This window comes from Aythya fuligula, chromosome 27 (genome assembly GCF_009819795.1).
Source record: "Aythya fuligula isolate bAytFul2 chromosome 27, bAytFul2.pri, whole genome shotgun sequence".
NCBI lineage: Eukaryota > Metazoa > Chordata > Aves > Anseriformes > Anatidae > Aythya > Aythya fuligula.
The window spans coordinates 3680775-3701088 of NC_045585.1; the positions used below are offsets into that span (position 1 = coordinate 3680775).

Here is a 20314-nt window from a genome sequence, read left to right on the forward strand (position 1 = left end):
AAAATGGTGCCCTGTGAGCTCTGTTGCTCCCGAAAAAATAATCGGTGCCCCAAGAACAGAAGTGCTGGGGAAAGAGACTGCCTGGACAGGAGCCCAGGAGCTCTCTTTTGGGGTTAACGCCGCCCCAGAAAGCAAAAACAGCCTCAAGGGGCTGTTTAGACAAAGCCCAACTCCATCTGTTATAAGGACTGCAAACACATCCTTCTAGGAGCACGCAAAGCAGGGTGGATGAATCCAGCTGCACCAGTCTCATCTCTGCAGAAGGCAGCGGGTCCCAGTGCCCTCCAGTATCCCCCAGTGCCCTCCAGTACCAAGCACACATCGCCCCCGGGTCCCAGAGGAGGCATTCCCTCTGGTGATCTCTGCCTGGCTGTTTTTTTTTCCTGGAGGGATCCACAACCTGTGATAACAACTGGGACCGGCTCCCAGCCCAGGGCAGCGAGCAGGGCGATGGATTTTTGGCCCCCAGCCTCGTGCTCAGCGGTGCAGCAGAGCCGAGTGTGCCAAGCACCACGCAGACGAGCTCAGCGGGCACCAGTTGGCTTCTGAGAAACCCCAAAAGCCAAGGATTTCAGCTCCTTTTTCACAGAAAATCCCGTGAAATCTAGAAAACCTTCCCTAGGTAACGAGCACGTTTGGGGGACAGAAATCGTTCTGCTGGCAGCGTCCTCTGCAATTAAAGGCTTCCAGAAAAGCATCACGGCATCCTTCAGTGGTGTTTTAACCCTGCTGAAAAAAAAAAAAAGGACAAAGAAACTGAAAAAAAAGAGGAAAGTCCCACAGATGACTCCACTCTTTCTGCTGGAAAGGGAGCTGGGAAGCTGGTGGCTTACAAACAGCTCGCAGGGAGGCGTCAGCTGAACAGCAGCAACCGAGAGCGGAGCTGACACCTTAGGAAAGAAAATTGTGTTTTTTTTTTTTTTTTTTCTTTTTTAAGAGCTTTTTGCACTGAGTTTTACACCACCCTGATTTAACTCCTCGAGCAGCTCAGGAGGAGGATTGCTGCTCCGTGGCACTCGTCCTGTGTCCCTCCAGCTCGCTTCGTGCTTCTTCCTCATGGTGTCCCCCAAAACGCAGCTGCAGGGCACTGAGCATCTTCGGGCTCGTGAAGAGAAGTAGCAAAGCCTACGAGGCCGCTTCAAAGGACGGCCTGGGGTCCAAACGCGGAGCTTTCACCCATTTTCCGAGGCCGTGAAGGGCCATTTCGTTTTATTTTTCTTTCATTTGCTGTGCTCCAACACTCCCCAAGCACTCACGACACGCTGCACTCCAACCAAAGCGCTCTGACGGCAGCCTTCAGGCACACCTCTCGGGGACGTCCCACCAAGAAGCTGATTTTCTCCTGTCCGTCCCGCTGACAGGCAGAGGCACTGAGCTGTGGCCACCCCATTTTGGGTTTGCAAAGCTCCATTTTCAGCACATTTCAATATTGCAGCGACGAGAGCAGCCGATCCCCTTCCTCTCCACCCTGGGGGGAGAACTCGAGCCACCTTTGCTCCAGCATCCAGCTCCCAAACGCCACAGACGGTCGGGGCAGCAAGGAGGTGGGGATTATTTCACTACAGAGACCAGGCTGTACCTTCTCTTCCAGCCAAGATAAAAAAAAAAAAAAGGCATTTAGTGTAACGACTGTGCAGGGCAAGAGCCCTGTGTGTTGTAGATAAGGACCAAGGCATGAGACAGCAGAGCACGGGGCACGCAGAAACGCTCCGGCACCCTGCTACGGGTCCAAAAGGCGAGGCAAAAAGAAGAAAAAAGCACTAAAAGCAATCACAAGTAACCCAAATTCGAGTTATTCGCTCTTTTCTAGATGAACAGCTCGGAAAGTTTATCAAGCAGACTTCAGGAGCCAGCTGGGAAGCCGGGTGCTCGCACCCAGGGGTGCCCAGGCAGCAGGAGAGCCATCGGGGCTGCTCTCCAACTTCACCCCGTACCCAGGCTGAACAAGTCCAGACCCAAAGGATCCCGACACTTTTTCCTGCCATACAGGGCGGCTTTTCCCATACAGCCTTCTCAGCTGACCTTACAGAGATCAATTATTAACTTCACATCCACTCTTTTAACATTACATGCAGTTTGGGATGATTTTACCATCCGTTTCTCTAGCCAACCTGCGTCGAGAAAACAACTGACTCAGGGTGCCAAAAATAAAGGAGAGAGAATCTTCCCTTGTAGGTCAATTTACCGCGGCTATTTATAATGAAATATTTGTGCTGCTGCAAACGGAAGTCAGACGGGTTTGTGTCCCTACCAGAAAACAAAAACACCCAACAGAGACCCCCTCGCTTTGTGCTCCGTCCCTCCAGGCTGCAGCGCAGCCCCACCAGGGCAGGATCTCCACCAGCACAACACAAAATCCACAGGATTTTACCCAAACGTGATGGTTTTGTACGCAGAAGCATCATTTTTTCCACCAGCTCTGGTTATCAGAGCCTAGCCAACCTGAGAAACGATGAGCACAGCTTCCACTCCCTGTCCTCCTGGCAGCAGGAGCTCGGAGGATGAGTTTTGCTGCAGACCAGCGTCCTCCAGAGCCACCGGGTGTCTTCTCCGCCGGGCTCAGCACCATGTGTTCTCCTCCCCGGGTGAGCAGGAACACCTACGAACCCTGCAAGATGTTGCTGCTGCTTCCTTTAATGTCAAACGCTGGGAAGAATTGAGTCTTCCCCTCTCTGGCACCCCCTTTCTAAGATCTCTTGCCCACCAAAAGTAGCCGTGAAGCTCGAAGCGTGGAAGCAAAGCAACCCATCAATCTCATTTATGCTACAAGCTGCAAATAAAACTCAGCGCTGCTCCGTGTTCTCCCCATGGTGAAGATAAACAACGCGTGATCATCTTTAAAACGATAAATACCACGAGGAGAATAACAGCTACCTAAAAGGAGTCCCTGGGGGCCGGCTGGGGAATTGATCTTGTATTACACGGTTGCTTAAGCAACGCTCTTTACATCCACGGGCTGCAACGAGCTCGAGGCAGGTTTAGTTGACGGGAGTTTGCCTTCGCCACGCTGACAGTTCCCATTTCAGCAAATTGAGGAACCGCACGCCGTGCTCGGCACGCTCAAGATGGCAGAGCCAGAAAGGAGAAAGGAGCGAGCCCTGACGGCTCAGGGGAGGAGGCGAGCGAGAGGCGAGCAGGTGCCGACACCAACCGCTCCGTTTTAGGTGCAAGATCGACCCAAACTTCGCTGCTGCCTGGTGGTTTTTATCCCGAGGGATGTAAGCTGCTGGGAATCCTCCCGACGCACCTTGTTTCCACGCCGTTCCTTCTTCCTGCCTTCTGGTTAGCGGCTCGCTGAGCCAGGGATCCTGCAACATGTTCCCCGTGGTTATTTTCAGCACACTCATCCCTTCCTGTATCCCCCCCATGTGTTAGAATCCCAGCCAGACCTGCTGGGAAAGCAGAGGGCACGCCACGAGATCTCTGCCTCCTCCATCACCAGGAGCCCACAACGGGCAGCAGAAGCGGAGTCACCGCGGTCCCACCTCCAGTTTTGGCACCTCCCGGGGGTGGGAAGGGGCCACCATCCATTCCTGCTTTCCTTTGGAGGTTTTAAGGCCAAGAAATGTGGATTTCTGTACTTGCCATATGCCTGTGGACTCCTGAAACACGCACATGGTGTTAAATGGAGCTGCACAAGAGGCAGGGGCTGCTCCAACCTGAAGCCTGGGGTCCGATCCTGCGCTGGGTTTTGGTGCTGCAGGCAGGAGCTGGCTCTCTCCACTCCCTCGCTGCCTTCTCGGCGAGACAAGGAGAAGGAAGACGTGGCTCGGAGGCACCGGGATTTCACAAATGCAGCCGTGCAACGAGGGACGCGTCGCAGCAGTCAAAGGGCCCCGGTGATTGAAGAGACTGAGGCTCAGAGAACGCCTCGGGTCGCCCGATGAATGTCAGGTATTTCAACCAAAAATAAAAAAGCTTTTAAGCTGAGCGATGCAACTGTTAACTGCCAAGGACCAGGACGATGCGCTCGGTAAGTGCTCATCGCTGTAAAATCAAGGTCTCATGGCTCATCACCCTCATTTGTTAAGAGAATCGGAGCAATAAATTGCCCGTTTCCATTTATCCTCCTAATAACAGCCAGAGCAAACTTACTTCTGCCCCTCCAGCACGGCTCCGAAAGTTATTTATTGCTGTGGTACTTCCAGGCAGCTCCCCGAATCTCTCCGGGTATCAATAAGGAGCTCTCATTTCTTTCTCCGTGATGAACAGTCTTCAAGCCAGGCTGGAAGGGGATTTCTGTCGGGATTCAGCCCTGCCATTTTCCTCCACGATGCTGTAGAGCGACTGGAGAAACGCTTTGAATTCACACCAGCACCTGGGCGAGCTCGATAACAAGGACAAAACGTGGTGTTTGTGCTGACTGCAGGAGGATGAACTCAGCCCCAAGCCTGCTGAGCACCTTAAAAACACCCAGGGGAGGAGAGGATCTCAGCAGGGCCAAGCCTCAGGTTTGCAGCCCCTCGTGCCACGCAGCCCTGGGGGTCTTCGGTCCGACCTCGGGGACCCCAAAGCAGATTTGGGATGTCCCAACGGGCACAGCATCACTTTTAGCACAAAGTAATGGTTTCTTCTTCTCAGGCAGGCGCAGAATTTGCGCAGAAGCTTGCCACGAAACAAGGCGTAACGTTTATTTATCGCGACCAAGTAATATTTAATTTCAAAACTAAAAAAAAAGGCAATAAAAGCAATTCCTAACCTCAAGTTGCTAAATGTTTTTGTCATAACGTTTGCCCGAGCGGTTTCATTGCCTTTCCCGAAATGAAAAACGTTCAGGGAGCACCCTGGCTCCCCCTCCACGTGCAGCACTGAGCCTGATTTGATGCTCACACTGGTTTTTAAGGTCTGACTCCTCTGGAAAAGCGGTCGCATATCCATCATCTCTGAAGATGACATCGAATTGTGCAGCGCTGCTCACCTGAATACAGAATTTCGGAGGAGGGAAGCACCTTGGCGTGGAACAAACAGGAAAATAAAACAATAATGGAGGGCTCTTGGGGGAAAACGTAAGAATAAGGAAATAAAACAAGAGCAGTGATCCCTGCTGACACTGCTGAGGCCGTAACGAGAGCTCCCTGGTGCTGTAACCCAAACCCTCACCTAGGAAGGGATGGGGGCTGCCCAAAACGAAGCATCCAGCAGCAGCAAAACGACTCGAGCCCTGCAGGCTGCCTCCAAGCCAACGGTAATGCTGCAGCTACGGATATTATCTGGGGCTAGAAGAGAAACACCCGAATTAGCACTTTGCAGAGCAACGTCCTTGGACTATCGCTCCTGTAATCACCACGCTGCTGATAGCGGGGCACCGCGGCTCCAAACGGGAACACAAAACGCTGGGATGACACAGAAAGAACATCCTCGTGCTGCTGAGCTCACGCTGGACAATTAAATCGGAACATCAGGACGAGGAATAAACCGTGTAAAAGGTGCATCGAGGAACCACGCACGAAAGAAAATGCCACCACAGGCCTGACGCTGATCCCCTGCAGATCCAGAGTCCACAGGGTACGTGGGTGCAGAGCTCGTTTGACTGGCAGGAGATAAAAAAGGATGGAAAGGATTTGGAGCTGATCCCCAAGTGGAGGTATTTAGCAGCAAAAGGGGAGGCTTTTCCCTTCATAAACTGGCCTTGCAGCGTGAGACACGCGGGCTGTTGACAATCCTGTTACAAATAAAGGGGATAAGTGACAGGTTTCTCTGCTAACAGAAATCTTTCTGGTGATCTTACCCAGGGGGCGACCGGGTTTGTGGGGTTTTGGGTAGTCTGGGGCAAGAAACACGGCGCCAGCTGGGACAGGAGCCCCAACCCTTGGGGGCAGAGACCTCGAAGGGACTCCTGAGACCACGAAGGTGCCTGGCTGAAGCCAAAATATCTATCACCCTCTCCCTCCTGATCTGTTCTTGTGTCCCAAAGCGTGACAAAGCCCAACAGCAGTGGGCTAAAGCCCCTTCTCCACGCCGAGCCACAACTAGAGCTGTTCCAGCCACAGCCAGGACGCCAACGAGCAGCATGGAAACATCCAGGGGATGCTTCACCGCCCCGTGTCTTTTACATCATTTTAATAACTCCAGAACCATGCTACTTTAAATCCTGCAGCTTTAAAGGAAAAAGCAATCACTAAAAACCCACCGTAATTCTGGGTGCTGCATCAAATCGGCATGAAATAAGACCAAGAATGAGATCAAGAACTGACCCACCGCTTCCTGCCTGATTACACAGACACAAACCTCACAGATTTACCTGCTGACCTGCCACACCGGGAGAGAAACCTTCAGAACATCACCTTTTTGGGGAAAAAAAATCCACCTTTTACAGAATTCAGCATTTCAAGCAGACAAGAAACCAAATCTGGCTGCTATTCAAACTAACAATGTGCTTACTTGACGCTGGCAGGTAAGGACAGAGTTTCCCATTCCCATTCTCATAAATATCTTCTTGTTTTCTTGTTCCTGTTAAGCCTTGCTGTATAATTTAGCATGTTAAAAGGAGAACCGTAAAAACTTATACATTGAAAGTTCAGCTAGAAGCATTCCTGGATAATTTATGTTAGAGGGAGAACTGTAAAAATTTATAAATCAAAGTTCAGCTAGAAGGATTCCTGCTGAATTTACATTAAAAGGAGAACTGCAAACTTTAATTTCCAAAGTTCAGCTACAATTCTACGTTTATTCTTTAAACTAGCCAGGTGTAGCAAGCAGCACGACGTGCTGATACACTCTATAAGCTGTTGGAATGGTCCCAAAGAAGGAAAAGGGTGAGAGCAGAGCTTTAGGAGAGGAGCTGCTCCTGTATCCCGGTGCTAACAGCCCCCAGCAGGGTGCTGAGCGCTCCAGGTGAGCCTCCAGCAGTGCCTTTTGTTAATTTATTTGAATTAACACATCCTAAGCGTGACCAGCACCACCAACTCCACAAGTGGCAGATCCTGAGGGTCTCATTTGCCTCTGAAGGTGCCCGAAGTTGCAGGGTACGTTTGGGATTTTACACGGACCCACTTGGCTCCCACAGTAACACTTTACACCAACCAGAGCCAGTCACTCTCCCAAAAATCAGCCCCCTGCAGCGAAGTCACACAGCCCTACCCCCAGAAAAGCATCACGTGCTCCTAAACGTTTGCTTAAAACCACAGCTGAGATGCAGGAAAACAAATTTACGTTTTCACCAGCAATTTAAGTAGCAAAAGGACAACTTTTTAAACTCTGCTTTAGCCCTCCAGGCTCACAAAAAACCAACCGTGCTGCCCCCAGCCCAGGCGTTATGAGCAGTACCAAAGTTCCTGAGCTACAGAGCCGCCAGCCATCTCTTAAATGATTAAAACGAACAAATCCCCCCTAATTGCATTAGTGCTGGCTATCAGAGGGAACACGGACCATCTTCTGGGCGGCTGGAGCAGGGAGAGGAGACGGGGCCGCTGCCCTGAACCCAACGAAGGCTCTCAGGGGTTTGAAGAAGGCTGGGATTTCACCCCAAAAAGGCACCGAGAAGGCAGCTCCCATGTGGGCTGCTCCACGACAGGAGAGCGAGCAGAGCCTTACCTGGCACCGAGGAGTCCTCCCAAAATTGTTCCAGCCAGCAGGCAGCAAAAACTGGAGCCCCCAAAGCCAAAAAGGGGTTGTTCTGTTCCAAGTTTGGCTCCCTTCAGGGGCTGGGCTTCTGCTACCGCAAATCTCCTCGCTCCAGCCAGGATCCCACTCTGCAGAGCATCCCGGCAGCAGCAGGGCTTAAAAAAGTGCACAGTTTAAAAAAAAATAGAGCCTGAATTGCAAAAGAAACGCTGCCAGCTCTATTTTTAGTGTCAGAGCAGTGCTTTACCCTCCCCAGGCCCGGAGCACTCCCTTGGGCTATTCTGAGATAAATACAAGTCCTCGGCGAGAGCTCGCAGCGCCTCCAATGCCTAAAACCTTGAACTAAAACACAAGAAAAAGTATTCTGAGCGATTTGCAGGTGGGCAGCAGGCCACAGCGTGACTCTTTTCCCTCTGTAACCTTGCCCTCGCTTGGTATCAGATGGGAAAGACGCATCTCAGCCTCCAGGGGTTCCTCCGGAGCGAGCCCAACCTTACGGATGTCGAGAGGCAAATTAGATTTTGCCTTTGAGCCAACACAATGTCCTTTGGAAGGCAGAAACACCAGGAAAAAAAGAATAAAAAGGCAGGTTCTGTTAGGGATGGAGTGAAACATCCAGGCTCAGAAAGTCCGGGGAGCAGCAGGGCGTTTGCTGAGCCCTGGGAAACCTCCCCCAGTGGCCGTGCTCGCACGTGGCCTGCCCGATTTCTGTCCGTCAGCAGCGTGCAAGGGGGGAAAATGACCCAGGAGCGCCCACCTGAGCACTTCTGGGGCAAATTAAGGGTTTTCAAAGAGTTCCTTCTGCAAGAGGGAGCTGTGAGGGGGCTGTAAGGGAGCTCCTGGTGGCAGCCTGCCCCTGCACAGCACCTGCACGCACCCAGAGCTGCTCCCAGCGCAGAAGTTTCCCAGCGCTCTGCTCCGAGCTGTCAGCTCGTTAAAAAAAAAAAAAAAGGAAAACTGGGTGAAAATCTCCGGGATTTGGAACACCCTGACCTGAGCCTGGAATCAGGTAAAGAAGGGGGAAAAAAAAGCACGATTTCCTTTAAGATAGCAGATTTCTCAGTTGTCTATTTGAGCACCCAGCTGGGTACCTGTCCTTTTACATCTCGCGGGCACCAAAATCCTTTCATTTCACCCTGGAGTCAGAGAGCCAGCAGCACACGCAGCCACGCAGAGGTGGCAAGGAGTTTTAAGTGCCACAAAAACGTATTTTTAAAAAAAAAAAACACTCCAAACAAATAGGAACATTCAACCCGCAAAGCCACAGAACCCATCGCCACCCTACAGCACCCACTCTCCCACAGGAGCATTCACTCCCCATAAGCGCATCCCGTCTTAGGGCAACCGCCTGGAAAGCATCTAAAAGGCAAGAAAAGGAGAAAAAAATGAAATAAATCCGTTTCCAAGGCAGAGGGGGAAAGGGGAACAGGATTCATATTCGCCCGTGAAGCTAATTCTGCTGTGAACAAGTTTAGGCAACGCTTGCAAGCCCCGGATCCGACAGAAATATGCATTGAAAAGAAGGTCGGGTAAGTTCGTGGAGAAATGGACAAGTTTCTCCAAGAAACGTGCAGCGATTTCAGGCCGGAGGAGCTCCCAGCCCCCCAAAATTGCCCGATTCTCACTGCCCCTGCCCCGGGTGGTCTCCCCTACAAGAGGAGCTTTGCAGGCATCGCACGGTATCACCAGCACCACCCGTGGGCCCTCAAACTTCACATAACCTCGGGTTTTTAGGGACCAGACTGGACGCACAACCCAAGCAAAGCCCTCAACGACTGCAGGAACCTTCCGAACCCCGTAATATTTACCTGCAAGCCCCAATTCCTGCTAAAACAGGCCCAAATCTCACAGCACGTGCCATAAAAGCAGCCCTGGGTTACTCGCACCGAGAGGCAACGTCTCCAGGTGATGCTGGATAACTCAACACCAGCTCTGCTAAACGAACGCTGGGTTTAATTAGCTCAAATAACACCAAAACGAGCAGAGTTTCCCACTTCGGAAAGCCCTTTTCTCCCCCCAAAAATGCACCTAGCACCAAAACCCCCACGTCCTCCTGCCACGCAGCGATCCCGAGGCAGTTCTGAAGCCAACCTAGCGCTCTCCTGGCTGCCGGCAGCTACCTGAGGGCTCTCCAGAGCTGCTGCTGGGCGCCTTTACCTGCGGCGGGGAGAAGAAAAAGAGGATAAAAAACGCTCCCAGCACCCCCAGCCACGACGCCGAGTGATCCCTCCACCTCTGCCCGGCCGGCCGAAGGCACCGTGCCAGGCTGCAGGTGCCTGACCCCGGCCTGCAAACAACTTTTCCCTCGGAGCCAAACATCTCCCGAGCCCCCGCCGTTAAATTTTAACCCCCCCCTGGAGCCGCCAGCCGGCGATGGCGGTGCCCAAACTTCCAGTTTCTCACCCCGATATTTAACGGAGAGCCAGGCAGGGCTTTCAAAGGGCGGCTTCAGCCAGGCCCGCAGCAGGGTTTTGAGAGCCAGATGAGTTTTGGGGGGGTTTAGTAAAAGGAGAGCGGGTTTTTAAAGGGAAAGAGGGAAATTAGGGGAATTTGGGGGGAAATATAGGGGGTAACGCAGCGAGCCCCTCCGCACCACGGTGCCCACCGCCCCCATATGGGGCTGGGGAGAGGGGAGGGGGTGCTGGGGGGTGCTAATGGGGTGCTAAGGGGATCCTAAAGGGTCCTGAGGGGATCCTGGGGGAGTCCTGAGGGGATCCTTCTGGGGATCTTGGGGGAGTACTGGAGGGGTGCAAAGGGGAACCTGACGGGATCCTGAGGGGGTGCTGAGGGGGTCCTGGGGGGGGGGTCCTGAAAAGATGCTAAGGGGATTTTGGGGGGGTGCTGTGAGGATCTGGATGGGATATTAAGGGGATCCTGGGGGGTTGCTGAGGGGATCCTGAGGGGGTGCTAAGGGGATCTTGGAAGGGTGTTGAGGGGATCCTGACGGGATATTGAGGGAATCCTGGAGGGGTGTTGAGGGGATCCTGGGGGGTCCTGGGGGGATCTTGACGAGGTGCTAAGGGGATCCTGAGGGGATATTGAGAGAATCCTGGGGGGGGTCCTGAGGGGATCCTGAGGGGATCATGAGGAGATCCTGATGGGATCTCGGAGGGATATTGAGGGAATCCTGGCGGTGGGCGCTGAGAGGATCCTGAGGGGATCCCGGCATGTTGCTGAGGGGATCCTGACGAGACCCTGAGGCGATCCTCCCCCCCCTCCCCCCCTTTCCCCCCTCCCCTCCCCCCGCCGCGGCCTAGCCCCGTGCCGCAGGCCCCGAGGCCTGGCAGGAGCGAGGCGGGCCGAGGCGTGGCGGCCCCCCGGGGGCCTCCCCCCTCACCTGCACATGGTCCGCCATCTTGCGCCATTCATGCTCCGCTCCCCCCCGCCTCCGCCGGGCCTTCTTCTCCTCCTCCTCCTCCTCCCCCCCCCCCGCCCCTGCCCCCTGCTTCTTCCTCCTCCTCCTCCTCCTCCTCCTCCTCCCTCCCCTCTCCTTGTCGGCGCCGCCGGGGGCTGCTGCGCATGCGCGCGCCGCCCCGCCCCGCCGCGCATGCGCGCCCCGCCCCGGCCGCGCCCCGCCCGCCGCGCGCGCGCCGAGTGAAGCCACGCCCCCCTCCTCCCCTCTGATGACGGAGTGACGTCACGGCGCGGAGAGGAGGGGGGGGGGGGGTTAAAGGGGACGCGGCCTGCGCGGCCTGAGGGAACCAGTGGGACCAGTAACACCAGTATGAGCGGGGCACAGACCCAGTGCGCAGCACCAGAGCTCCCAGTGCTGCCCAGGACACAGCCCCAGTGCTACCAGTGCCCGTAGGGTCCAACACCAGAGCTCCCTGTAGTTCCCAGTATACAGCCCCAGTGCTCCCAGTGCTTCCCAGTACACAGCCCCAGTGCTCCCAGTGCCCGTAGGGCCCAATACCAGTGCCCCCAGTGCACAGCACCAGTACTTTCAGTGCTTCCAGTGCCCAACACCAGAGCTCCCATTGCTCCCAGTTCTCCCAGTGCCCCCAGAGTCGAACACCAGTGCTCCCAGTACCCACAGGGCCCAACACCAGTGCTCCCAGTGCTTTCCAGTACACAGCCCCAGTGCTCCCAGTGCCTGCAGGGCCCAGTACCAGTGCTCCCAGTCCTTCCCAGTGCCTCCAGGGCCCAGCAGCAGTGCCTCCCAGTACTCCCAGTGACCCCAGAGTTGAACACCAGTGTTCCCAGTGCCCGCAGGACCCAACACCAGTGCTCCCAGTGCCTCCAGGGCCCAGTACTAGTGCTCCCAGTGCCACCAGTACACAGCCCCAGTGCTCCCAGTGCCCCCAAAGCCCAGTGCCAGTGCTCCCAGTGCCTGCAGGGTCCAACACCAGAGCTCCCAGTGCTTCCCAGTGCCTCCAGTGCCCCACACCAGTGCTCCCCGTGCCTGCAGGCCCAGCACCACAGCCCCCAGCACTCCCAGCGCTCCCAGTTAGCGCAGGCCCCGCCCCGCCGCCCCACCCCAGTGCTCCCAGTGCTCCCAGCGGGACCCCCCGGGCTCTGCCCGCTGCGGGCCGGGGCGGAGGCGGCCGCGGGCGCCCCCTGGCGGCACCGGGCGGGAGGCACCGGGGGGGGGCGGGCATCAAGGGATCCACTGCGAGCACCGAGGGATCCAGTGCATGTACCAAGGGATCCAGTGCTTTGTATGCACCAAGGGATCCCATGCATGCACTGAGGGATCCAGTGCTCTGCATGCACCGAGGGATCCTTTGCATGCACCGAGGGATCTGGTGCCTTGCATGCACCGAGGGATCCCCTGCATGCCCCAAGGGATCCCCTGAGAGCACCGAGGGATCCAGTGCTTTGCATACACTAGGGGATCCCCTGCATGCACGAAGGGATCCAGTGCTCTGCATGCACCAAGGGATCCCCAGCATGCACCAAAGGATCCAGTGCTTTGCATGCACCAAGGGATCCAATGCATGCACCGAGGGATCCCCTACATGCACCAAGGGATCCAGTGCTTTGCATGCACCAAGGGTTCATTCCCTGCATGCACCAAGAGCAGCAGTGCTCTGCATGTACCAAGGGATCCCCTACACGTACCAAGGGATCTCCTACAGGTACCAAGGGATCCCCTACACACACCGCTGAGCGGGAGCAGAAGCCTGCAAAACCCGAGCCACTTCCCACCCTGGCTGCAGCAGAGGTGTTAAAAAAAAAACAACCGGCTTTTTGGGGGAAAAAAGCCTGACTTTGGGGGGCGCAGAGGTGCTTTTGGGCCCATTTTACAGACGGCAAAACTGAGGCACGGATGCAATTCCCACGGGAACCCTTTCTCCCGCGGGGCCGGGGAACTGCAGGACCGCCGGCACCGCCTTGCAGCCCGTCCCCAAACCTCACCCCACGCCGTCAGCGGCTCGGTGACACGCTCGGGGCCGTCCCCGAAGCTGCTCCGGCGGCTGCCCTTTATGGTAACGTCGGCGGCACAGGAAACCGGGGCGCGAGCTGAGCACGGGGAGGAAACAGAAGCCGCCGAGCGCACGTCACAGCGGCGCACGGCGTGGCCGCCGGCGGGCAGGGGCGCACGGGGGGGGACACCACCGGCACCACCACGCAGGAAAAAGGGGGTCCTGGGGGGGTCCCGGGTGGTGCGAGGGGAACGCGGGAGGATGCTCGTGGCTGGAGGATGGAGGAGGCGGTGGTGAAGCAGGGCGCGCTCTACCTGCAGCTGCAGCAGACTTTTGGGAAGGTGAGGATGGGGTGGGGGCGTCGGGGGGCACGGGCCTGGTGCGTCGGTTTTGGTGTTGAGCGGCCTCGCGGTGCGGTTTTGGGGTTTTTCTCGTGCGGGGTGTGGAGAATCAGGGGGGGTTTGGGGCATGGCTGTGCCCCCCGGGCTGGGAGGAAGGGCTGTTGGGGGCGATTTGGGGCACACGAAGGCAATTTGGGGACGGGGGACCTTCCCCACACCAACCCCCTGAGCATCCTTCGGCTCCACGGGCTGCGGGGACGAGCTGGGGGGGATCCAAAGAGATGGGGATGGGGCGCAAAGGGGCCACCAGCCCCCCCTGGGAGCTCTGCAAGCCGGGCACAAACTGATGCAACCTCTCCGGCCGGCTGATAACACCCCGGGGCTTAGCAACCCCCGGCCACCACCGCTCTTGAGCAAGAAGGGGAAGGATTCTCCTGGGCGGCTCCGGGTTTTGACGAAGAAGAGGGAAGAGGGAGAAGCAAACCCTGCTCTCCGGGGCCGTGCTCGAGCACCCAAAGCACCCCGGTGTTTGTGGGGAGCTGGCGGCACAGCAGCCCCCGTGCGGTGCCGAGGAAATGGGGTCAATTTGGAGCAAATTGGTGGCGGTGCCTTCGTCCTCGTCATCCTGGAGGTGCTGCGAGCAGGCGGAGAGGAGCAGAGCAGAGCAGGGGTGCAGATAACATCGCCGGCAAGGCAGCAGCCACCGGCTGCAGAGGATGGGGAAGAAGAGGTAGAGGGGAGGCCGGGCTTAACCCCACAAACACGCCCCAAAAAATGGTGCTGGCCGAACCTGCCGGGCCCCGCAGGTTCCCCTTGCAGCCGACGCTGATTTTGGTGTGAAACTTCCTCCTGAGCTGGGTGGGTTTTTAGGAGCAGGGGATAAACGAGGAGCTGGCGGTCCCCCGGGGGGCTCTCGGCGTGGATCTCAGGCGCTGTGGGGTTTGGGGAGGTGTAGGACAGATCCCCCAGGGCAGGGGGATGGCGTTGTGGGGGGCTCCCCATGCTTCATTCCCCCTCCCAGGCAGGATGATGCTGAGCGGTTCCTCTTTGCAGCAGGGCACACGGCTCCCCCCAGGCCGCTGCCTGTGCTCGGTGCCAGAATTTAACCCCCCCCCTTGCCCTATTTAACCCCCCGAGGACCCACTTGGGCACTTTGGCGAGGGCAGAAACCCAAAGGGGCGCCAACCGGGAGGGCGCAAACAGCTCTGGGCTAACGCCGCCCTTTCCCTCCTTTCCCTCGCTTCTCCCGGGGGCAGAAATGGAAGAAATTTTGGGGCGTTTTATACCGGGAAAGCTCCTGCTCCACCGCCCGCCTGGAGCTCTTCGAGGGCTCGGCGCCGCCGGCGGCCGAAAAACTGCGGAGGGGCGAGGGCAGCCGGCGGCTGGTGAAGCTGAGCGACTGCGTGCACGTGGCCGAGACGAGCGGGGACCCCGGGGGCTGCCCCAAAGACACCGTCCCCTTCCTGCTGGAGACCACCGACAAGCGTTACCTGCTGGCTGCTGACAGCTCCGAGACGGCCGGCTGGGTGCTGAGGCTCTGCGAGCTCGCCTTCCCGGTGAGCGCGGCCCCAAAAAATCCAGGGGGGGCTCTTACGGGGGGGTGACAGTACGGGGGGGATGACTATGGGGTGGGAGAGCCTATGGGGAGAGACCCTTTGGGGGGGATAACCATGGGGTGGGAGATACTATGGGGTTGGAGACCCTATAGGGGGGAGACCCTATGGGGAGGGAGACCCTATTGGGAGGGAGATCCTATAGGGTGGAGACCCTCTGGGGGGGAGGCCCTATGGGGAAGGAGACCCTGGGCAGGAGAGACCCTATGGGGAAAGTGACCCTACGTGTGGGATAACCATGGGGTGGGAGATCCTATGGGGAGGGAGACCCTATAGGGCTGATAACCACGGGGTGGGAGATTCTGGATCCCCGGGGGAAACCCCGAGCTGCCGCGGGGCTGGCGGAGCTGAGGGTCACCCCTGGCTCTTTTTGGGCAGAGGAGCAGGGAGGAGCAGGCGGCGGGGAAGGACGGGCAGCAGGGCTCGCTGCGCGCCGAGGGCGAGTTCTCCATGGAGGAAAACTCCCTCTACAGCTCCCGGGACAAAGGTGGGCGCCTGCGAGCGGGGAGGGGGCGGCTTTCGGCACCCGGGGCTGCTTCTTGTGGGCGAGCAGCCGCCCCCGCAGCACCGTGCTGGGAGGCCTGGGGCAAAAATAGCCTCAAAAATAGCCTCTGTGCGCTCTTCCTGCCCTGCGGTTTGGTTGGGTTTCGCCACACTATCGCGCTCCTCCCGCGGGGCTCCAGCCCTTATCGGCCGGACACCGCTTCCCCCCCTCCTCGTCCCCCAGCTCGGCTCGGGGTGGGCGTTTTGGGGGTCTGATCCCCGCAAACGCCGCCCTTCTCTGTCCCCAGCTGGCTTGGGGAAGGAGTTCGAGGTGATGGTGAGGGCCACCGAGTCCTCCGAGCGCTGCCGCCTCTGGGGCCGCTTCGTCCTGCGAGCCGGGGAGGAAGCCTTGGAGCTGCGGGATCTGCAGGCGGGGGAAATCCTCTACAGCTGGCCCTACCGCTTCCTGCGGCGCTTCGGCCGGGACAAGGTACCGGGGACACCGGGAGGGCGGGCTGGAGGTGGTGGTGGGGACACCACGGGGACCTGATGCCGTCCCCTCTGCAGGTGACCTTCTCCTTCGAGGCCGGCCGGCGCTGCGCCTCCGGCGAGGGCAACTTCGAGTTCGAGACGCGGCAAGGCAACGAGATCTTCCAGGTGATCGAGTCGGCCATCGAGGCGCAGCGGGGCCGGGGCGCTGAGGAGCAGCGCTGGGGCGTCCCCGGGGACGATGGCCCGCGGCCACGTGCCCAAACCAAGGTGCCCAACTGGACGCAGGGCCACGAGGAGCCCGGTGGCGACGGCGGCACCGCCAAGTGCCTCTACGCCGAGCCCTGCAACTCCCTCCAGCGGGGTGGTGCCACCAAGGCGCCGGAGAAGGGCAGGAGGCAGGATGCTCCGGCTAAAGCAGGGGCTGAATCCGAATACGCCGTGCCCTTCGACACCATCGCCAAGTCCCTGCTGGGCAGGCAGCTCGGTGCCGTGCTCCGTGGCCCCGAGGAGGCTCCGGACCCGCTCTACGACAGCATCCACGAGGCGAGCGCGCGGCCCCCGCTGCCCCGCGCCTCCGTCCCCAAGGCCGAGCACATCTACGACGAGCCCGAGGGTCTGTGCGCCCACACCGTCTACGACGAGCCCGAGGAGGTGAAGGGGGAGGCGTGGAGGCTGCAGGCGGCCCCGGAGGAGCCCTCGGGCCACGAGTACCCCTACAACCCGCAGCGGGACGACTACGCCGTGCCCAAGCGTGCCGTCCCGCTCCGGCAACCTTTCGTGGCGCAGGGCAAGGAGTGGCTCGGGGACACCGAGTACGACAACGTGGTCCTCCAGTTTGCCAAGAAGAGGAACCAGCAGTGAGGGGGCGCAGAGCCGGGGCAGGGGCTGGGGGAGGGCCGGGGGAGCGCTGGGTGTCCCTCCCCACCCCCGAGAGCCGTGCGCATCTGGCCAGCTGCGGCCGGGAGAAGCCCGCTGGAGGGCAGTGTCCGCCCGTGGTACGGGGAAAAAAATGGGGCTGGGGTTTTGCCGGCCCCCCCCCGCAGCTTCCAAGGGAGCGTCCTGCTCCGGCACATCGGGCCCCAAACCCTGCCCTGCTCCCCTGAAAGGACCTCGGGACGCCCCCCCCCCCCCCCCGGCCCCGTGCGCCCCGGGGCTGGCTGGTGGCGCACGGCGCAGGGATGAGCAGAGGGTGCTGCGAGGGGTGGGGGGCAAAGGGTGGTCCCAGGGGTGCATGTCCTGCACCGTGGGGGCTGGATGGCAAAATATGGACCGAAGGGTGCCCATCCTGCACCACGGGGCTGGCCGTGCACAAACTGGGGGTGCACAACCCACACCATAAGGACTTGCTGGTGGGGCACAGCCTCGGGGTGCACACCCCACCCTATAAGAGCTAGGTGGCATTGCACGCTCCAGGGACCCCCTCCCCACCCCAAATTGCACACTCCAGGGATACACACCCCACCCTATAAGAACTAGGTGGCTTTGCACGCTCCAGGGACCCCCTCCCCACCCCATATTGCCCTCTCCAGAGCCCCCCACCCCGATTCACATCCCCATGCACCCCGCTGGATGTTGCGCCCCCGCCGTGCAACGGTTCCAGCCCTCCCCCTGCAAACACCCCCAGGTGCAGGTTCCTGTGCACTTTTTGGGGACGTCAGCACGCCCAGCCCTCGCTGGCACGGGGCCGTGGTCACGCTCAGCACCCCATCCTGCTGCCCCCACCCTCAGCACCTCTCCGAAGGTCGCGCCGCGTCCCAGCTCAGCAAAAAAAAAACAATGGTGGCATAAATTTCCACTCTCTCAGCCGGGTTTTATCTCGCGTAGAGCCACTTTCCTGCTCCTCTGAATTATAGATGAAACGCTCAGCTTTATGGTCAGGGTGATTTTCGTGGCTGGCTCCTCTCTGTCCCGTGCAGCAGGACCACCAGGATGAGCCCCCCCCCCCTGCAGCCTGCCCTGCCCCGGATCAATCCGCTCCCGCTGCCGGCCACCTCCAGCCCCAGGGGTGCCCTTGGCAGAGACATCGAGCCCCAAGGAGAGGCGCTGGCCCTACCTGCCCCTGCCCACCCCAGCCGTTTCCTCTGTGCTCGCTTATCTCACGGCGGCAGCTCCGTGTGCAATTTATCCTCCTAATAAAAGCAGCAGGACCTCGCCGCAGCCGGCTGCCCCGCGGCGTGCAGCTTTCCTGGTGCGTTGCTGGCCCGAGCGGGGAGTTCAGGGGCAACGAGATGGGGACAGAAATGAGCTCCTGGGGGGGTGATGGCTCTGTTGTGACCTCCCCATCACGCACACTCTTAAAGGGTTCACAGGGAGGGGAAGAGGAGGTGGTTTGGGGAGGCAGCTGGCTTCGCGCACCGCTCGCACCGCTGCTTTGGGAGCTGGCCGCACCGTGCCTGGCACCTCCGCGTACAGCCCCCAGCCCCAAGGGGCACAGGGACCCCTGGAAAGGACATATGGGGACGGGGTGCTGCACCCCAAACTCGTGCAAGAGGGCAGCTCCAGGGAGAATGGGGTGAGACGAGTTGCATGGGGACACGGTGCTGGCGGTGCTGGGAGCGCCTTCGCCGCCACCCGGCAGGTCTTCCACTGGAGGCGAAGGAAAGGCATGAATTATTTATGATCTCTTTCAATCAAATAAATGGTTAGGTGCTTGAGTTAATTTCCTGGATCCTGAAAATCCAAAGTGCAGACTTTTAATAAGGCAAATTAAGTGCTTTATATATTACACTGATTAAAGCCCCGTATCAATCTATCTATCACGCCGTGAATTGGAGGGGCTGGGAAACAACCGGGTCACCGGCAGCCACGCTCCCCTCGGCACGCAGCAGCAGGCTCAGCTGCCCCATGTGCAGGGCACAGGGATGCTCCTGCACCAATTTGCCTCAAACTAAAGCTAGAAAATTAAAATAACAACAAAATCTTCAGCCTGCTTGTGCAGCGACTGAACATCGGATCAAGGAAGAGGGCGAAGCAGCACAGAGCTCGGTCCTGGCTCTGCTGGCTTCTCTCCCCGGCTGTCACCTGGCTCTGACATCCCATAAATGTGTCTCCCCATGGAGCTGACTTCCCATAAATGTGGCTCCCACAGCCCGTCCTGGTGACATCTGAGCCTCTGGGGACCGCCGTGCCAAGGACATGCTGGCGGTGGCACCGCTGCTGGCTGCTGATGGGTTCAGGAGGCAGCAGGACGCATTGTGATGCTCCCTGGGCTTTTCCCCATCCTTTTTGGGGCTGTTCCTGTGGCGGTGAGGGATGATCCCAGTCCCCATCCCATTCCCATCCCCTCATCCTGCACCCCCGGGCGATCCCAGCCGCTCCCCGCACCGGCGGCGCCGCCGGAGCACCAGGGACTTGTAACGGCATTCTGCCATGCGCCGGGAATCAATTCCTTAAACATGTGCTATTATTAATTAGGGCTCATTACGGCGGTTATTTATTATTAATCAGTGTTAACACAGCCCTCTCTCCTCGCCCTCCTCCAGCCTGGCTTCCGCTCCCTGCTGCCACCCCGGCGCACGCCGCGCGCTCCCTCCGGCCGCCTCCACTGCGATTTTTCTTCATTAAGGGGAGAAGTGGGAACACCTTCCGGACCTCACTTAAAGATCTTGGGGCTCTAACGAGGTTTGTACTGTGCCAGCCAGGCTAACGAGGGACTCGCATTAATCAAATTTCATGGCACGGCCGGGTGAAGCCCGCGGTGTTCGGCCACCCCAACACCTTGAGCTTGGCTTCCCCAACATCTCCAGGCTCTCCTTTCCCCTAAAATGAGGTTTTAGGGTGGAAAAGGGGATGTGTGCTGGAATACGAAGTCCAGGCAAGGATGCAGAGGCTGGAAAACCCCTCAGGGTGGGGCTGGGCACAACTCGAGCCGAGGAAACAAAAATCGATGGCAGGGAGAGGAGGAAGAGATTACAGCGCAAAGCCCCAGACAAATGGAGAGCGCTTTAATCTGATTAGGGAGTCATTGTCGTTATTGTATTATGCTGATTATAAATCATTTAGGAGCACAGCTAATCAAAACAGAGATTTGTTCGGAGCTTTCAGGGGCGCTTCCTCCAGCAAATGCCCCGGCCCTGCTCCTAGCCAGAGGGGCGGGAAGGGAAACCCAAACCCAAACCCAAACCCAAACTCAAACCCAAACCAAACCCAAATCAGAGCGGAGCCAGGGAGAGTCTTTAGGGTCTTTGGATATCACACCCTACTCCTACATCTTCATTTCGGGTGTCCCATGGCACAGACTGGGGACACAGCCCCCTGGGGACAAAGCAGGGAGGGTGCCAGGGCTCATCTGGGCAAGGCTTGGATGGGCAGAGGGACGGAAAATGGGTACGGGCACTTGGGGATGGGGAAATAAGGAAATAAGAAAAAAAATAAAGAAATTAGAGCAGGTTGGGGGTGCTGCCCACATCCAGGAGATGCTGCTGCTCCTGGGTGCAAGGCTTGGGTGGGTGCTGCC

General features: G+C 58.3%; 2 protein-coding genes across 3 annotated transcripts in view; one reads left to right on the forward strand and one right to left on the reverse strand.

Annotated features, from left to right (window-relative positions):
* The window catches only part of XPO7 (exportin 7), a 41673-nt gene extending 30688 nt beyond the window's left edge, over window positions 1-10985 (reverse strand). For both annotated transcript variants that reach the window (XM_032204097.1, XM_032204096.1), the window contains exon 1: window positions 10901-10985. In XM_032204097.1, the coding sequence (XP_032059988.1) occupies window positions 10901-10918 (18 nt within the window). In that variant the 5' untranslated portion in view covers window positions 10919-10985. The remainder of the gene's footprint in view (window positions 1-10900) is intronic.
* A 2222-nt stretch (window positions 10986-13207) lies between these two features.
* Window positions 13208-16719, forward strand: DOK2 (docking protein 2). The gene is made up of 5 exons (XM_032204227.1): window positions 13208-13270; window positions 14527-14826; window positions 15262-15370; window positions 15675-15856; window positions 15934-16719. Exons 1-5 carry the CDS (start codon window positions 13208-13210, stop codon window positions 16717-16719), a joined length of 1440 nt encoding a protein of 479 aa, XP_032060118.1.
* The last annotated feature ends 3595 nt before the right edge of the window (window positions 16720-20314 follow it).

Coding starts and splice junctions, on each gene's coding strand:
- DOK2 (XM_032204227.1), top strand. CDS start 13,208: ATGGAGGAGGCGGTGGTGAAGCAGGGCGCGCTCTACCTGCAGCTGCAG. Junction 14,827..15,261: donor TCTGCGAGCTCGCCTTCCCG/GTGAGCGCGGCC, acceptor CTTTTTGGGCAG/AGGAGCAGGGAGGAGCAGGC. Junction 15,857..15,933: donor GGCGCTTCGGCCGGGACAAG/GTACCGGGGACA, acceptor TCCCCTCTGCAG/GTGACCTTCTCCTTCGAGGC.